This window comes from Eleutherodactylus coqui, chromosome 5 (assembly GCF_035609145.1).
Source record: "Eleutherodactylus coqui strain aEleCoq1 chromosome 5, aEleCoq1.hap1, whole genome shotgun sequence".
In the NCBI taxonomy this organism is placed as follows: domain Eukaryota; kingdom Metazoa; phylum Chordata; class Amphibia; order Anura; family Eleutherodactylidae; genus Eleutherodactylus; species Eleutherodactylus coqui.
Window position 1 is genome coordinate 194998520 of NC_089841.1, and position 16880 is coordinate 195015399.

General features: G+C 43.7%; 1 protein-coding gene across 2 annotated transcripts in view; it reads right to left on the reverse strand.

Moving 5' to 3' along the window:
* Nucleotides 1-2722: 2722 nt before the first annotated feature.
* Nucleotides 2723-16880, reverse strand: part of SLC7A7 (solute carrier family 7 member 7) — a 29639-nt gene continuing 15481 nt past the window's right edge. For both annotated transcript variants that reach the window (XM_066603946.1, XM_066603947.1), the window contains exons 4-10: nt 13685-13829; nt 12993-13116; nt 12583-12686; nt 10686-10782; nt 5114-5263; nt 3757-3940; nt 2723-3269 (exon numbers count right to left, since the gene is read on the reverse strand). In XM_066603946.1, the coding sequence (XP_066460043.1) occupies nt 3175-3269; nt 3757-3940; nt 5114-5263; nt 10686-10782; nt 12583-12686; nt 12993-13116; nt 13685-13829 (899 nt within the window). In that variant the 3' untranslated portion in view covers nt 2723-3174. The remainder of the gene's footprint in view (nt 3270-3756; nt 3941-5113; nt 5264-10685; nt 10783-12582; nt 12687-12992; nt 13117-13684; nt 13830-16880) is intronic.

A 16880-nucleotide genomic window follows, 5' to 3' on the forward strand; every position in this document is an offset into this window, starting at 1 on the left:
GGCCCATTTACGGTTTCTCAGGTTATCAACCCGGTGTCATATAAGTTGGCACTTCCTGACCCCTGGAAGGTCCACAAGGTTTTTCACAAGAACTTGCTTAAGAAGTATGTGACTCCAGTTCTCCCCACCCAGAACCCGCCTCCTCCCTCTCTGGTACAGGGGGAACTGGAGTATGAAGTAGAAAGGCTTGTGGATGCCCGACGGGTTAGAGGTGGGCTGCAGTACCTGGTCCACTGGAGAGGATTTGGCCCTGAGGATAGGACGTGGGTCCCTGCCAGGGACGTTCATGCGCCACGCCTAGTCCAGGCATTCCACAGGGCTTTCCCGCTTAAGCCCGCACCTGGCCATGGGGGTCCGGTGTACCCCCGTAGAAGGGGGGGTACTGTCAGAACCGGCAACTCTCGGGGCCGCCGTGCCCGCACCACCGGTCCGGCCACCCGGGGTACAGGAGCGCGGCGCAGAGGTACCCCGGTTCTTGTGATCTCCCCGGGCCGCTGTAATACTGGTCGCCGCCGGGTTGCTAGGGAGGCAGCTGGTGCTTCTAGTCGCTTGACTACCAGGCTGGCTTCCCTAGTAACTGTCTGTGCAGTGAGACTGGGGGCGTGCCCCCAGCACCGCCCTGATTAGCCCTGCTGCTGTCAGGCTCCCCGCCCCAATCAGCTTCTGGGGCGGGAGCGCTGACAGCATTTAAATAGGTGTGTTTTCCTCTCAGGCCTTGCCAGTGTTAGTTTGGTTCTCCAGCTGCACCCGCGTTTATCCTGACTGCTCTTGTGACCTCGGCTTTTCTGACACCTGCTTTTGGACTTGACTACGTTTTTGCCTGACCCCTCCGTACTGCGTACCCTCTTGTTGCCTACCCGGATTGTCTGACCATTCTACCGTTGCTTGTCTCAGTGTCTGTTTGTCTCCCGTGTCCCGCTTCCCTAGTGAGGGTAGGGACCGTCGCCCAGTTGTCGCCCTGGGGGGTAGCCCAGGGGGGCAAGTAGGCAGGGACAGGGGTTGCGGGATATCTCAGGGACCCCCATATCCCGGACACTGTCCTGACACTGAGTCAACCTTGAGCCGGCTACCTAAACCATGCGTGAGTGAGATCTTGGGACTGCATTCTACTATCAGAAGCGCTCAGCCATCCCCAGCAGTCCCATTGAAGCGGGACACCACTCCATTCGGTCACCTGTCGCTGTGGGTGGTGCAGTAAGCCCTGTGCTACAGATTGTAGCGGTTTTAGCAGTGAGACCCCCACTAATCAGACTTTTATTACCTACCTTATGGATAAAAGTCTATCTTGGGATAACTCCTTTAAATACAGCAGCTGCACAAAGCTGTCCGGTAGTTTGCTGCAGTGCTGTAGTCTGGAATCAGAAAACATTGCATAGACTGGATATTGTGTAGGCTGCATTCACACGGGCGAGCGCGATGTCGGGTGAGAAACTCGTCTGATATTGTGCTTGACAATGCGTGTTTCTCACGCTCATGCGAGGCGTTCTTGATTCACATCACTTCTGTGAAATTGCAATCCCCAGGCACATGGTTCAGGCAGGTTAGAGGATCAGAAGTGTTTCCCATTGATTTTAATAGGAAACATCGCATAACCCTCACATGCATCGCATTCGAATGCCATGCAATGTCTTTTGAGGTCCCATTGAAAACAATGGGTGAGGCGTTCTGCAGGAACGGCCGACGTGTGAGCATGCTGTGGTTTTTATCCTCGCAGCATCGCTGAGAAAAAACCCTTGTGAATAAGTCCATGGAAATGAATGGTATTCATGCGAGTTTAGTACATCTCACAACACACAAAACTCGCGTGAGATTGCTGCCCGTGCGGATAAGCCCTTATTGTGATGGAGAAAAGAAGACTTGGGCATACTGGATTTAAACATGCCTAATCCTTGCCTGATGTGGCACATACACCACTACTCGAGCAGAACGTCCGCTTCACAGTGTATGTAATTTATTGGGAATGTGAATGAGGCCTAACTTTTGTGAGTGTCGAATTAAAACTACTCTGCCTGCACTCTGTCCGCAGAACGCCACCTGCCATATTTTTTAATATCAGATTTCTATATTATTTGCATACATTTCTCAAGATCTCTGCTTCTAGTCCTTGAATAGGAACATTTTTGGTCATGTGATGCACACATGGGCACACAGCTTATTACAGTTAGCACTCGCCGGTGTGAAGTTAACCTATCATGAATTACAGCCGATATCACACCCGCCAACATGCGATTTTCCCTTTGATGCAAAGCGGTTTTATATCAAAACTGCCTTGCATTGCATCAGAGAAGTAGCGATCCTCCTTTGTTTTGGATGGGGGAACCTCGCATCGCACTGCGTGCACCTAACACGTTGTGCGGTGCTGCCACCGGCCCCATCTAACACAGTGGGAGATGTGATGCAAGGGCACGACCAAACATCGCTCATGTCTATGATTCCATTCCAAAGATTGCGGTTCATATTTGTGCGAGATTTGCGTGTCTCGCACAAAACGTGTTCGATTTTCTTGTCCTTATACTTCAGTTATCAGAGCTTTGTCTTGTAACATACTAAGCACTAGGGGGAAGATTTACTATAATTCGACAAAATAATGGTGGCAGTTGCCGCATATTTTACAATAAACCAGCCAAGAGTCTAATATTGTGCCAAATTGATAAATTTGATGCATTTTCTGACTCCCTGGTCAACTTTCTCCATAATTCTATTTCTAATCAACACCAAAGTGTAAGATTTGTTCAAATACTTTATTCGAGTGTGTTCCCACCAATCCTGTGCAAAGAAACAGTTTAACATATCTTTCCAGTCCTGCCAGGGTCAGAGAATTCCTCTGTCATGTAAGGCACATTGCCCATTCATGCGAGCCTGGTGGTTGGTCCATATAGACTTGCTGATCACACAGAATCACTTATTAAGCCTCTTTCATGGGCCAGCCCTGCACTTCTGGATTGTTGCCTCCCAATTCAGGGAAAAAATATATATTTTGATGATGGGAGAAAGAAAAGGACAATTAACACTTCCCCTGCCAGAGAGAACTTGTTCGGCTATCTTCATGTCAGAGCGCTGCCCGGCAGCCACCCAGCATTGAAGCTTCTAATGACATAAAAGATGTCCATCCAGTGTAGGAAATAAATTACGTGACGTCCGGTTTCCGGAGGTCCAGCAGCCTCCAGATGTCTCTCAGTTAGATTTTGCTGCTATTTTTTCTTCCTCTTCCATATCCATCTCTGTGATCACGGAATAGCATAAGATCTGGGTATAACGAGTAATCATCGCTACAAGAAAAGACATAAAAGGGTTAATAGCTATAACCATTAAAGGGCTTTTCCAACCTCGTTAATCATTGGCAGCAGTGGAGGAGGGGGGGGGGGGGGGGACTCAGATATAAAAAAAAATGAAAAAAACTCTCCACTGTTGGGCTACCCTCTCCCCCCATTCCCGGTTTACCCATGTGACTGCTGCAGCCAATAGGAGGTTTGGACAGGGACATCATCAGTAACATCCCGTGAACCCGCCGTGGTGCTGAAGCACGCAGCAAAAGGTTCTGGGTTGTTATTTTACAAGCTCGACCACCAGCTATTCTTGCAGCTGGAGAACTGTAATCATATAACTTTAGGATGAATCCAGTATATGCCGTAATGGGCTTAAAATAATTAAAATATATGGCAATCATTTTTTAAAATATCGTGATGCCAGGAGACGTATTTTGCTGTTCAGAGGTGTGGAGTGCTACCTAAAAGATCTAGTCAAAGAAATTCCTACCTGCTACACGACGTAGGCACTCTGGTTTCTTTTTCTCTGGAACACGTACAAATAAGAAATAGACGGGAACACCGGAAAGTGCTATCGCTATTCCAATCAGAGAGTTGATCAAGTCGCTGTACAGTGGCACTGCCACCAGGAACACCGTGCATAGGCAAAATATTACTGGATACGCCAGGCTGAGCTGTAATTGACAAAAAAAACAGAGATCCCTGATTCATGCAGTACTTTACAGGGGTTCTGTCATTAGAAAAAAGAAATTCTATTCTTCCGCAGACAGTCTTCTTACCGCATCTTCTCCTCACCAATCTCCTCCCGGCTCCTTCAGTTGCCCGGGTCACTTCACATCCAGCCGGCCGAATCTTCTCCCTGTTACGTAGCGTCCATTTGCTACATTCCTGCAGGGCCGGCTTGCAGTGACATAACCCCGGGGACTGCAGGAGCCAGGAGAAGATCAGTGAGGAGAAGATGTGGTAAGAAGACTGCCTGGGAAGGAATAGTCAAGTATAGAATTTTTTTTTTCTAATGACAGAACCATTTTTAAAAGAATATAATTTACATGAGACTTAATTCATTCTGGTTTTATTTTCAGCTCTAAGGGGGTCATACATCTTATATAGCTCCTCCTGTACACATGCATGCTCAGTTCGGCATATGTTCTCAATGACAGACACCTGTGGCGGCCGCTTATCTCCCATGGGAGCAGGAACTGAGCTCCCGCCCCCTCTCTGTCTCCTCTCCGCCCCTCTGCACTATTTGGGGCAGGGGGCTGGGCTAAGTTCCGAGAATTAGCCCCGCCCCCGGCCCGCCTCTCCCCATTGCAAATAGTGCAGAGGGGCGGAAAGGAGGCAGAGAGGGGGCGGGAGCTCAGTTCCTGCTCCTGGCCCTTCCATCCTCTCCCCCCCCCCTGCACATGAGGACGACGTATATCGGCTCGGCGTGAAAACCGAGCTGATATACGTTCGTGGGAATGCAGCCTCATTCAGACTTGTAAATTAAATGGTTATTCCGGAAACTGAATGTTTTTTCAAGTTTTCACCCATTCACTGGAAAGGTGATAGGAGTCCAACCGCTAGGACCTCTACTGATCCTGAAAATGGAGGACCTCTTCTTCACTGCGTAGTTGCTTTTACTACCCACAGTAAAACTTGAAAAAAACTTTCTGTCTTCGGAATACCTATTTAAATCTGACACCAGTGGTGTAGTGAACAAAGGTTAATATAAGAACCTACAAAGGCGACAAAGAAAAACTTCCTGTGATCAGAGAAGCCACCTTGACTTAGAAAAGGTCAGAGGACAAGACAGAAAAACACTAAAACAGATATTATACACAGACACTTATACAGGCAACACTAACCTTGAGCGGTCGTGGCCGGTCTGGTTCCTTCCAGCGCAAATAAAGTTGTCCGGCAATAGACAGACCCACAAACAACCAATAGCTGAAGCTGTAGTAATTAATGAGCTGGAAGATATCTTCTACACAGAGATACACCAGAGCCATGGCGCCCTGAAAATAGACAACAGGCGGCAGCATGTCACTCCAAATCTACGCGGGTGTTTACTGCTCAAGCTGAATTACTAGCAAACATTTAGATATAGAATCTGCAGCACACTGTAGCTAAATGTGAAGTAGAGTCAGGAATGCATATTAGTTTGGTTAATGTACTAAGCAATTTTGATTATTGACCATGGGGGGGGGGGTGGAACTGCATTGGTGTCCATACATAAAAGAGTAATTTTACATGTCTGTTACATCAATCTAGGGTTACACGTGATTTTTGCTACTAGCACACGGCCTTTCATTTTAAATAGTTAATGTGCTATGTATTAAAAAGTCATGTAGAACTACTTATTTTAGCACTACTGCCAGGTAAAAAAAACATGTAGGAAAGATAGCACAGTCATGGCCAAAAGTTTTGGGATTGGCACAACTTTTGGTTTTCACAAAGTTTACGGTTTTGGTTGTTATAGTTGCAAGTTGCATTAACTCTAAATTAGTGATCAGATGAATTGCAATAAATTGTAAGGTCATTAACTGTCATGTAAATTAGCTTAATTATAAAAAAACCATCTTTTACTTAGCTCAGGGGAGGGTGTTAATGAGGTCAAGGCAGCTGATATCACTCTGTCATACTGATTGCATATAAGAGCAGACTGGTTGCTTTAAAAGATGCATGCTAGAAATCATTATCTTCTTTTGTTAACCATGGTTACCTCCAAAAAAAACACATGCCTCATCATTGCTTTGCATCAAAAGGGTTTTACAGACATGGACATTGCTGTTTGTAAGATTGCCCCTAAAGCAACCATTTATCGCATCATCAAGAACTTCAAAGAGAAAGGTACACTTGCTGTGAAGAAGGCTTCAGGGCACCCAAGAAAGTCCAGCAAGTGCCAGGACGTCTCCTAAAGAGGATATAGTTACGGGATCGGTTCAACACTAGTGCAGAGCTTGCTCAGGCATGGCGCAGGTAGGTGTCAGTGTATCTGCACGCTCAGTGAGGCAAAGGCTTTTGGAAGCCGCCTGGTGTCAAGAAGGGCAGCAAAGAAGCCACTTCAAGAAAAATATAAAGGACAGACTGAAATTCTGCAGGAAGTACAGGAATTGGACTGCAGAAGACTGGAGTAAAGTTATGTTTTTTGCTGAAGCTCTCTTCAGACTGTTGGGACATCTAGAAGAATGACTGTCTGGAGAAGAAAAGGTGAACGTGACCATGAGTTCCGTGTCAAGCCAACAGTAACCATCCTGAAGCCATTCATGTGTGGGGTTGCTTTTCATCGAAGGGAGGGATTTTGAACACTGCCATGAATAATGAATGGTATCTAAACATCCTCCAAGAGCAGCTTCTTCCAACAACCCAGGAGCAATTTGTTGATGAGCAATGTTTTTTCCAGCATGATGGAGCACCATGTCACAAGGCAAAAGTGGTAACTAAGTGGCTCAGTGAACAAGTATTGAAATTTTGGGTCCATAGCCAGGAAACTCCCCAGATCTCAATCCCATTGAACACCATCAAGATGTAGCTTTCTTAATATATCTCTCCTGCCCTGTCCAAGGAGGTTAGTGATATGATTGATGCCCCACTCAGTGAACCTAAATTATTTTTCTGGTTCAAGAGTTAAAATCGAGAAAAGTCCAGGTCCCGGTGAGTATACCCCTAGATTTTACAAGTTATTTGCCCAACCCCGTGTACCCTCTGTTAGAAGCTTTTGGGGTAACACTTTCCATCTCAGGCTCTGACCACCCATAACTGTATTACTCCTAAGCCTATGTTCTTTGGGAACTATAGACTGATTTATCTAATCAACATAGATGTTAAACACTAAACTGTTGGCCAATTGGATGCATTTTATTGCGTCTCTTGAACACAGGGATGAGGTGGGGTTTGAACCAATATGAGAAGCTAGAAATAATACGATCAAAACTTGCTCAGCTAGGTTCACCTTCAATTGATGCTGAAAAAGCATTTGATTGGGTGCAACTGGACTTCCTACATCCAGTCGGATTATGGCTTTATATGAGTCCCCAATGGCCCAGGTTAGAGTGAATGGATGCCCCTCACTTCCATTTGCCATCAATAACGGTACAATACAGGGCTGCCCACTCTTGCCGTTGTTATACCTTTTATTTTTATGGAATGTCTAGTGAGAGCCTTACAGGCTATTGACTCCATTCAGGGAGTGATGGTGGGTAGCTCTGTCCATAAATTGGCCATTTATGCGGATGATCTTCTTATTTACACGTCTAATCTGGAGATTAGCTTCCCGAGCATTCTCTCTGAATTCCAGCTTTTTGGGGATCTCAGTAATTCTACAGTTTATACACATAAGTCAGAAGTATTAAACATAAATACACCTCTATCTATCACAAATAGATTGCAACACACTTTTCCTTTAAAGTGGGCTTCCTGCTCTATATCATATCTGGGCACAAAGGTCTCCCCTGAACTTGAAAACATTTTTTTTCTGGAATTTTTCCCCTTTATTAAGACAGCTTAACCCTTTCATCACGAAGGGTCATTGATTTGTCTGCATCCAGGTCACATTCTGCAATTCTGGTATTCCTATGTTCAAAAAAATCAAAACGTTTTTTTTATTTTTCAGGTGAAATATCTACATGAGGGCTTGTTTTTTGAGGGATAAGTTGTATTTTTCAACGGTACCATTTAATTTACCATATAATGTATTGGAAGACTTTTAAAAATGTCTAAGTAGGTCCAATTGGAAAAAAATTGCACCATTGGGGGGGGGGGGGGGGGGGGGATTTGTACAGCACTCATGGTAAAGTAAAAATGACACGTCTTATTCTCTGGGTCTGCTCGACACCAAATTTATATACTTTTTAAATCATTTATACTTAAAAAAAATAGCTTTAAATAGAAATAGAACGAATTGCTTTCTGTTGGCATCATTTAACCCCCATAACTTTTTTATTTTTCCGTGGAAAGGACGGTGTGAGCCACTTTTTTGCAGTCTGAACTGTAGTTATTATGTTTTATGACTATTTACTTTGTTGAAGATAAAAGTGATTGAACGAGGTACAGGAGAAATGACAGTGAGAGCTGTGATTGATTGAGTAAGCCAACCTAGAAGTCATTTGCAGCTAACCACCGGTGTAAAGAGCGTGCCTCTCTGCAAGAAGAAGATATCAAATATTTTATTGACCTGTAGTTCAGAGATATTTCCCTAGAGATCGTGTGCCCTCCCTTATAGGGCCGCAGGCCCAGAGACTCTGCTAGTATGATCAGCTTATGTACTGTTTGCAGTGTCACTGAAGATTTGTATATAGTTAACCCTCTTGCCTCTCTCTTTAAATCTCTTCAAGGCAATCCATAGAAAGGTGACTGCCATCGCTCCTTGCACAACCTGCATATAACATGCTTGGAAAGTTCCTGCCGTATGTCTTGCTGTCCTTTTTAGCATATAGTATACCAGTGATCCCTCAAGCTACAGTGGCCTCGGCATCCAATATTTTCAACATATAATAGTCTTTGCAGGGCCATTGTAACTTGTCACGGACCGCCTGCTTGTACGGCAAATGCACAGTCCTAGAAAATCCAGCCAATCAGGATGCACATTTTACTGGTAAAGGAGTCGGATTATGGAAATGCATGCACTGACAGTCTGTTCTGTAACGCCCCTCTGCAGTACATTGCGGTACCACATGTACTGTACATCTCTTTGGCCAGTTGGACACAGTTTTATTTTTTTGGTAGACTGTGTGTCCTGTATGGGACTTTGAAGAAGCTCCAGACCTCTACAGAGAAAGTGATTAATAGCTCTGTCTGACTTTTATGCACTCAGTGTTAAAAAAAAATCAAACACCTAGAAGGAGTTGTTGGTATCGAATGAAACTTTATATGTGTGATCGTAAAGTTGATATAAGTAAGTTATTACTATATCAGGTCAAAAGGATTATATATTTCGGAAAACTGAGCACTTCAAGAGAGGCTCTTGGACCCTGTTGTACCACCTCTAGCTTGGATACAAGATATGATACAGGGAGGCAGGCATGGAGGCTCTAGTACCCTGTTGTACCGCCTCTAGCTTGGATACAAGATGTGATACAGGCAGGCATGGAGGCTTTAGTACCCTGTTGTATGCCTCTAGCTTGAATACAAGACATGATGCAGACGGGAATCGAGGCTCTGGTACCCTGTTGTACCGCCTCTAGCTTAGATGCAAGGTGTGATATGGGGGGAATGGAGGCATACAGGTTCCGTATGGTATTCTGAGGCATATTGACCACATTTGCTATAATTGAGCCTCTAGATTGTGCAAACTCATAGGCTGTTGAAGTTGGCATGCCAGATGGTCCCATACATGTTCTATGGGCGAAAAATCTAGAGACAAGGCAGGTCATGGAAATGGGGCAATATTGTGGAGGCATTCCTGTGGCCCCCTTGCTGTGTGCGGCTGAGCATTATCCTGCTGGAAAATGCCTCTTGGAAGCCGCCATGAGAGAAACACATGTGGCTGCAGGATGTCCTGAACATACAGCTGAGCTGTCATTGTCCTTCGTACCACTACTAGGGGTGCTACAAAACAGATGGTGGGTGACAAAGGCACTTAGCGTAATGAGCGTCATGAGACCAAATGTCCTTCAGCCAAGTGCTTGGAAATGGTTCCAACAGACACAGAGGTGTAATGATGGCGCCACCTGTCTGTGGATGGCAAACAACGAAACAGTTGGAGCGGCTCGTGCTTGTTGGGCAATCAAACAATCAGGGGGTCTGTCAATAGCGTCCTGAGCTCCTCTACGAAGAAAGTTTAACTATCACTACTATCAATAGATCTATACTTCCTTGTTATCCAAACAACTAAGGAGCGCAGGTTTTTTTTCTACCTTACATTATTGTGAGAACAGCCCAAGTGGCGGGCAATTCGTCGATACCAACATCCAGCTTCTCGCATTCCAATAATGCATTGCTGCTCAAACTCTGTTAACTGGGCAAAATCTCTTTGATTGCGTCGTTGAGGCGTCTAGTGGTCACCAAGCTCTACACAAGTGGAAAAAGAGGTCACTACACACAAGGAGCCTCCGAGAGCCTTTTCATAGGCGAAGTGACCACTTTTAAGGCCTCGGGTGGCAGGACCGTCTATCTAATCACACAACTCTAATCATTTGCATATCTGCCTGAGATGGAACTGCATGCCGAGTTTTACAGCAAAACGACAACTTCTACGTGCTTAATTTTTTTTACAAAGACTTTATATAAGGACTCTCTCTTTATTAGTTATCTGCAGAATTTTCTTTAATTTCCATTTTGTATTATTTTGGTTGTCATTTTGAAGGCTTCAAAAGCAGTTATCCATAGATTTATGGTTTCAACATACAATGGTGGTAACAGAACCACTTCATATTGTACGTTAAGGGACTACTGTACATAGCTAAAACTTGTGGGTATCGTCTGTCCATTGGCACTTACATTAAACAGCAGGGCTGGTATTGGGGTGAATCTCTCCACATGGATCATACTCAGAGCATCAGGAAGGTGTCCCTCTCGAGAACCAACAAAGAACAGCCTGAAATTGAAGACAAGAGCTAACTAAGCAACTAAGGAAATGAATATCAGGAAATATCAATGGGATATTTTAGAAGGGTATATAAAGCTCACAAGACCAAATATTTTCCTGCTCAATTTACTAATTCTGAAATCTCACTGTTATTATTATTACATAATATTTATCTACCTGGAGCTCTGATACAAAAAAAAGCTTGACCTGTAACTAGTATATAATATGTACATCTAAAGATAAATAGCATCACCAATCCAACATTTTAGCCTTAAAGGGGTTGTACTAGAATAACAAGTTATTTCCAATCCAAAGGATAGGGGATCACTTGATGATTGATGGTGGTCTCATTGCTGAGACCCCCATCAATCCCGAGAATAGGGGGCCCCGTGCCCCATGTCTACTTCTTCTGCCCACTCCATACAAAGCTGGTGCCCTGACTATTTCTCACTGCTGACACCCAGCAGCAACATCTGCAATCAGCCCTGCTGCTGATCACAAATGTTAACGCTTTAAATGTCACAGTCAAATTTTGACAACAGCATTTAAATGCCCCGATCATAGTTCAGGAGTCCAGAACGGCCCCTTGATGAGATCGCATGGTGCCGTTCTATTGCCATGGCAGCCAGGGGCCTTCTGAAAGGCCCGAGGCTGTTACTGCAGATTACCTGTCAAGCCATGCCTGTGATGTGGCTTAATAGACTGCCTGTCAGATCCCAAGATAATGTAATGCTATGGCATTACATCATACTGCAGGAGCAATCAAACCATTGCAAGTTCATATCCCCATTGGGCACTAAAAAAGATGTAAAAATCAGTTTAAAATAGTTTTACAAATTATTTAAAAAATAAAAGTTGAAAAAAAACCTTTTCCTATATTTTTAATTAAAAAAATCTAAATAAAAAAAATACATATTTGGTATTGGTGCATCCAAAAAATCTGATCAATCAAAGTAATGCATTATTTACCCCGCATGGTGAACGTCGTCAGAAAACAAAAATACACGTCAGAATTGTTCTTCTTTTGGTCTCACCGTCTCCAAGAAAAAATATAATTTAAAAAAGTGATCAAAAAGTCATATGTAATCCAAATTGGTACCAATAGAAACTACAGGACATCATGCAAAAAATGAGCACCTCAGACAACAATGTCGATAAAAAAATTATGGCTGCCAGAAGATGACGGCAAAAAATAATGTTATGTTTTTCCAAAAATATTTTATTTTTAAAACATAACACAGCCAAAAAAGAACTACATCAATTTTGTATCGTAATAACCGTACTGACCTATAGAATAAATTCATCATGTCATTTTTGCTGCAGTGCGTACATCATAGAAACAAGACCCCCCAAAGACTGCGGAATTGCACTTTCCGTTCCACTTCACTCAGAATTTTTTTTAAAGTTTTTCAGTACATTATATGGTACATTACATAGTACCATTGAAAAATACAACTCATCCCACAAAAACCAAGCTCTCAAACAGCTATGCTGATGGATAACTAAGAGTTATGATTTTTTAAAGTGGGAAGAAATAACCAAAAATGAAAAAAAGGAGTGGTCCTTAAGGAGTTAGGTGTCAGCCGTCTCCTACATGTTATTTGGCAGTGTCTGCCTGCCCATTTCACTCTGCAGTTCAGGATGGAAGGGGGGTGCTGGAGTGGAGCTACTTGACCTTGAGGAAGGTACTGAATACATGAATAACAGTGATTGCTTTCACAGTTAATTGCAGTGCTGACATCATTGTTGTAGTTGCATGTAGCCTGAAAGAAGGTTGCTCAATAACCCATGTCATCATTATTTAGTTACCTTGATGCAGCTAGAATTGATGCATTCAGGCCTCCAAAGCATGAAAGTGCTACAGCCAGGGGGATTGTCCAGTTAAATATCCCGAATATCTGATCCGCAAAGGTCTAAGAAAAGAGGAATCCGGGATCAGTTTAAATACAAGGGATTAAAAAAAGAAGGATGCAAACGTCTGGCAGAACTTGACATCTGTAAGGTGTAGAGATGAGCGAGCACCCAAATGCTCGAGTCCGCGTCATTCGAGTCGAGCTTTTCGTAAAATTCGAGAGCTCTACTCGATTAACGAACCCCATTGACTACAATGGGAGACTTGAGCATTTTTGTATGTGGGACGCCGGGTCTCTCGCTCTCCCTCTCCCCCTCCCTCTCCACCTCCCTCTCCCCCCATACAAGTACATGTACTGTCTATTTACCACTGCTACGGCATCACTTCCCAGTATAGAGCGTATGTCCAGAACGGTGTAATATGCTACATTAGTGAGTATGTAAATAATAGTCACGATTGGCATGGAGATCCCAATGGCAAGGGGCAGGTTCCTGTGGACGGCATAAGATGATATGAGTGGCGTCATCTGTCAGGATGCATTGCTAAATATTGCTTTCATTAGTAATCAGATCCTTATATCCATCATTTATATGGTATTTGAAGAAATGTTATGGCTGATGTTTACTACCAGCTGATTTCTTACAAAATACATGTGTACTGTGGCAGTCACAATTCCCTATCTGCAGCCAAGCTATAGGCATTTCAAGTGGCATCTACAGGTTATACAACTTCATATGGCAGCAAAATTACAAGATGGTGCAAAGACTTATTTGTAATATAACAATTCTAGCTACAATCATCTACAGAGATGCCTATATGTAATGTACAGTATGTGAATCCTGTACAGAATGTCATCATTATACACTGTAGTCTGTAAAGTATTTGGTTATCTGCAGAGTCGGGTATACTCAGGATACTGATTATACATTCTGTACTTTACTGAATCTTTACCTTAGTCTCCAAAATCCCTATATTTTACTGTCACCTTATTCTTCCATCCATCCTTCATCTTTACTGCTAGGTACAATAAGGCCACTTAATTTCTGCTCCAAACCTTACCTTTCTGGGTTTTTAATCTCTTCTGTAACGAAGTTTAGAGTATCCCATCCCGAGTAGGAGAAGAGCGCAGAATACAAGGCAAGAGCAATGTTTCCTACTTCATAAGAGGAACCAGCGAAAGCATCCTCAAAATTCTCTGTCTTACCTAGTAGAGCCAGAAAGTAAGGTTAATGGAGTAACCAGTGGTGTATAAGGAAAAATGGCAAATATTTCCCATTCTGCAATGTAGCGATTTTTTTCACTACAATAAACATTCTGATTGGGAAAATAAACTATGCTAATTCAAGCAATCGTGTCTCTATGTAAGGCCGCCTGTCCACGGCCGTAGCGATATACTGCCGCGGAATTCCGCTGCCGGGGGGCAGTAAATTATCGCGATTTCCCGCAATTAACCTATCATTATGATAGGTTGATCGCGGAAAATCGAGGACAAATCGCGGCATGCCACGATTTTTAAACATGAGCGGATATCGGGCTGCGCTTTCCATAGTTATCCTATGGAAAGTGTTCACTGCGTTACCCAAATGCGGATTATCGCCGCAGATAACAGTGAAATATCGCCCATGGACAGGAGGCCTAAGACTTTAACTTGCTATGGAAATCTAACAGCGTATGTGTTATTGTGTGACAGCGAGCGGCATACTGGTATGATAATGCTACATTCCTATGGGAATATAGACTGGGCAGAGAAAGAATATGTCTAAAGGGTGGCCATGCATGGAATAACGTTTGATTCTACAGTAATAACATTTAGTGAACTCATTTCTGTATTGTAAATACAGAAGATAAAAAAACCTTTCAGTAAAGTCAGACTGTTACATATAGATCCTCTTAAGGCCCTTTTACACGCAACGATTATCACTCAAAATTCATTCAAACAAACAAATTGGTGCAATAATCGTTACATGTAAATGCGAAGCCATCATGCACTATTCATTAGGTTATCGTTGAGTTTCTGCCTGCATATAAATGGTCGTGAGTTCATTTGCTTTTCACTTTATTTAAATGGCATTCATTCAGTCTTTAAAAGACTGAACAACTTGCGGGGAGGGGTGATTGTTTGCCTTTCCAAAACACAATAAATACTTCTTTACTCATGCCAGCAGAAGACAATGGTGTATCTTCACACTAATTAAAACCCTGCCAGACAGAAATTCCTCACATAAACATACGCTGGCCTATCTGAGCAAACAACACATACAGTGTTTACTTTAGCCAATGACGGAAATGGAGCGGATTTCACAGGATTATCTGTACATTTAAATGCTCAGCATTTCCTTGCAAAAAAGTAAATTCATTCAGTCGTATTTTCAAACAATAATGGTTGTGTGTAAATGGGACTTTACACCGCTCAATCTGCATGTAACAAATGCTGATCGATGAGATTGGAGCTTGTTTGTCTGGCCTTTACGCAGAACGATTCAGAATATACGAACGATCATTCGTCCCCCTTACTGTTTCATCGCTGTTGGGAGCACATCCTCCTTACTGAGGGAGAAGTGCTGCCAGCAACTATGATTTTCAGTGTGGTGTGAAAGATATGATCTCTCAATGAACGAGTGTTTGCCCATTCTTTGGGTGATCAGTAGCACCTTCACACGGTCCGATGACTGGGCAAGCAAACCTTCTTTCCCGATCACTGGGACGTGTAAAAGGCGCTAAACCCCTTTATAGAAACCGTAAAATATGATTGGTCCTCATTTAGTAAACTAAGTTAAACTTTATGAAATACGATCTGCAAGAGTGGCATAAATCATACAGTTCTATCATTTATCTTACTGCCAGCATTGTGAGTATTTGTCATGTTGCTCTGAAGACTGCAGCAATAGCATCTGGATAATACAGACAGCTGTCAGTCACGTGTGCAGATAAGGCAGCTCTGTACCCAACATCGCTGTCTGCTTGTATAAGGGCAGCTTTGATCCCACGTTTGGCTCGCACAGCAGATGGATGACATGAGGATAAGAGCAAAACAATAAGTGCTTGGCTTTTCAGGAGAAGACAACAGCACAGCTGTGCCATTGTTCTATCATGTAAATGTAGGTAGTAGCACTCCTGTACCCTTTCATCTGTTCACATTTACTTCAGCAGATGATCATGGATGGAAAAACAGAAGCTGAGGCATAAAAATCAGTCAGTAAAGGGGGTTGTCCAAGATGCTTTTTTCCCCCTCAAAACTATGTTCCCCCTGCAATAACATAACAGGCATACACACACCTCTCCCAGCCCTCATTGAGTCCTGAACAGGTGCTCAGGGTCTCCCCTGTGATGTCATATTTACAGGCTGCAACAGTCTGTTTACAGGATGTCACAGGATGCTGCAGCCAATCACACAGCTCAGTACTCCAGCGCTGTCCCGTACACAGGCTGACAGCAGCCCGTAAACAAAGTGCATGGAGGACCGAGCAGTGATGTCTGAGATGCAGGGAGCTGGGAGAAGGGAGTATATGTCTGTTTGTCATATTGTTTCAGAGGAAGCATATACTCACTGTAATAAGAAATCCCTCCCCTAGAAGTTGTCGGAATGGAATTAAACTCTGTGTGATTGTAACGTTGATATAAGTGATTACACTATCGGAGCAGAAGGATGATTTATTGCGGAAAACTGACCCCTTGAAGGGAGGCTCTAGTACTCTGTTGTACCGCCTCTAGGTTGGATGGAAGATGTGATATGGGCGGGCATGGAGGCTCTAGTACCCTGTTGTACCACCTCTAGCTTGGATACAAGATGAGATACGGGCAGACTTGGAGGCATACAGGTTCCGTATAGTATCTTGCATTATATTGGTCTACATTTGCTGTAACTGAGCCTCTAAATCGTGCACACTCATAGGCTGTTGAACTTGGCATCCAAGAGGGTCCCATACTTGTCCTATTGGTGATAAATCTTGTGACCAGGAAGCCATGAAAGTGTGGCAATGTTGTGGAGGTTCCTGTGACCCCCTTGTGTGTGGCCAAGCATTATCCTGCTGGAAGCCTCATGGAAGCCGCCACGAAAGGAACACATGTGGCTGCAGGATGTCCTGGACATATCACTGAGCTGTTATTGTCCGTCATACCACTGTTTGGGTGATCAACTGTCATATGCAATGGCCCCCCAGACTATCACACCAGCAGGGGGCAGTGTCCTGCTTCACAGCAAAGGCAGGATTGAGGTGCTCACCCCTCGGTCTCCAAACATGAACACAGCTGTCAT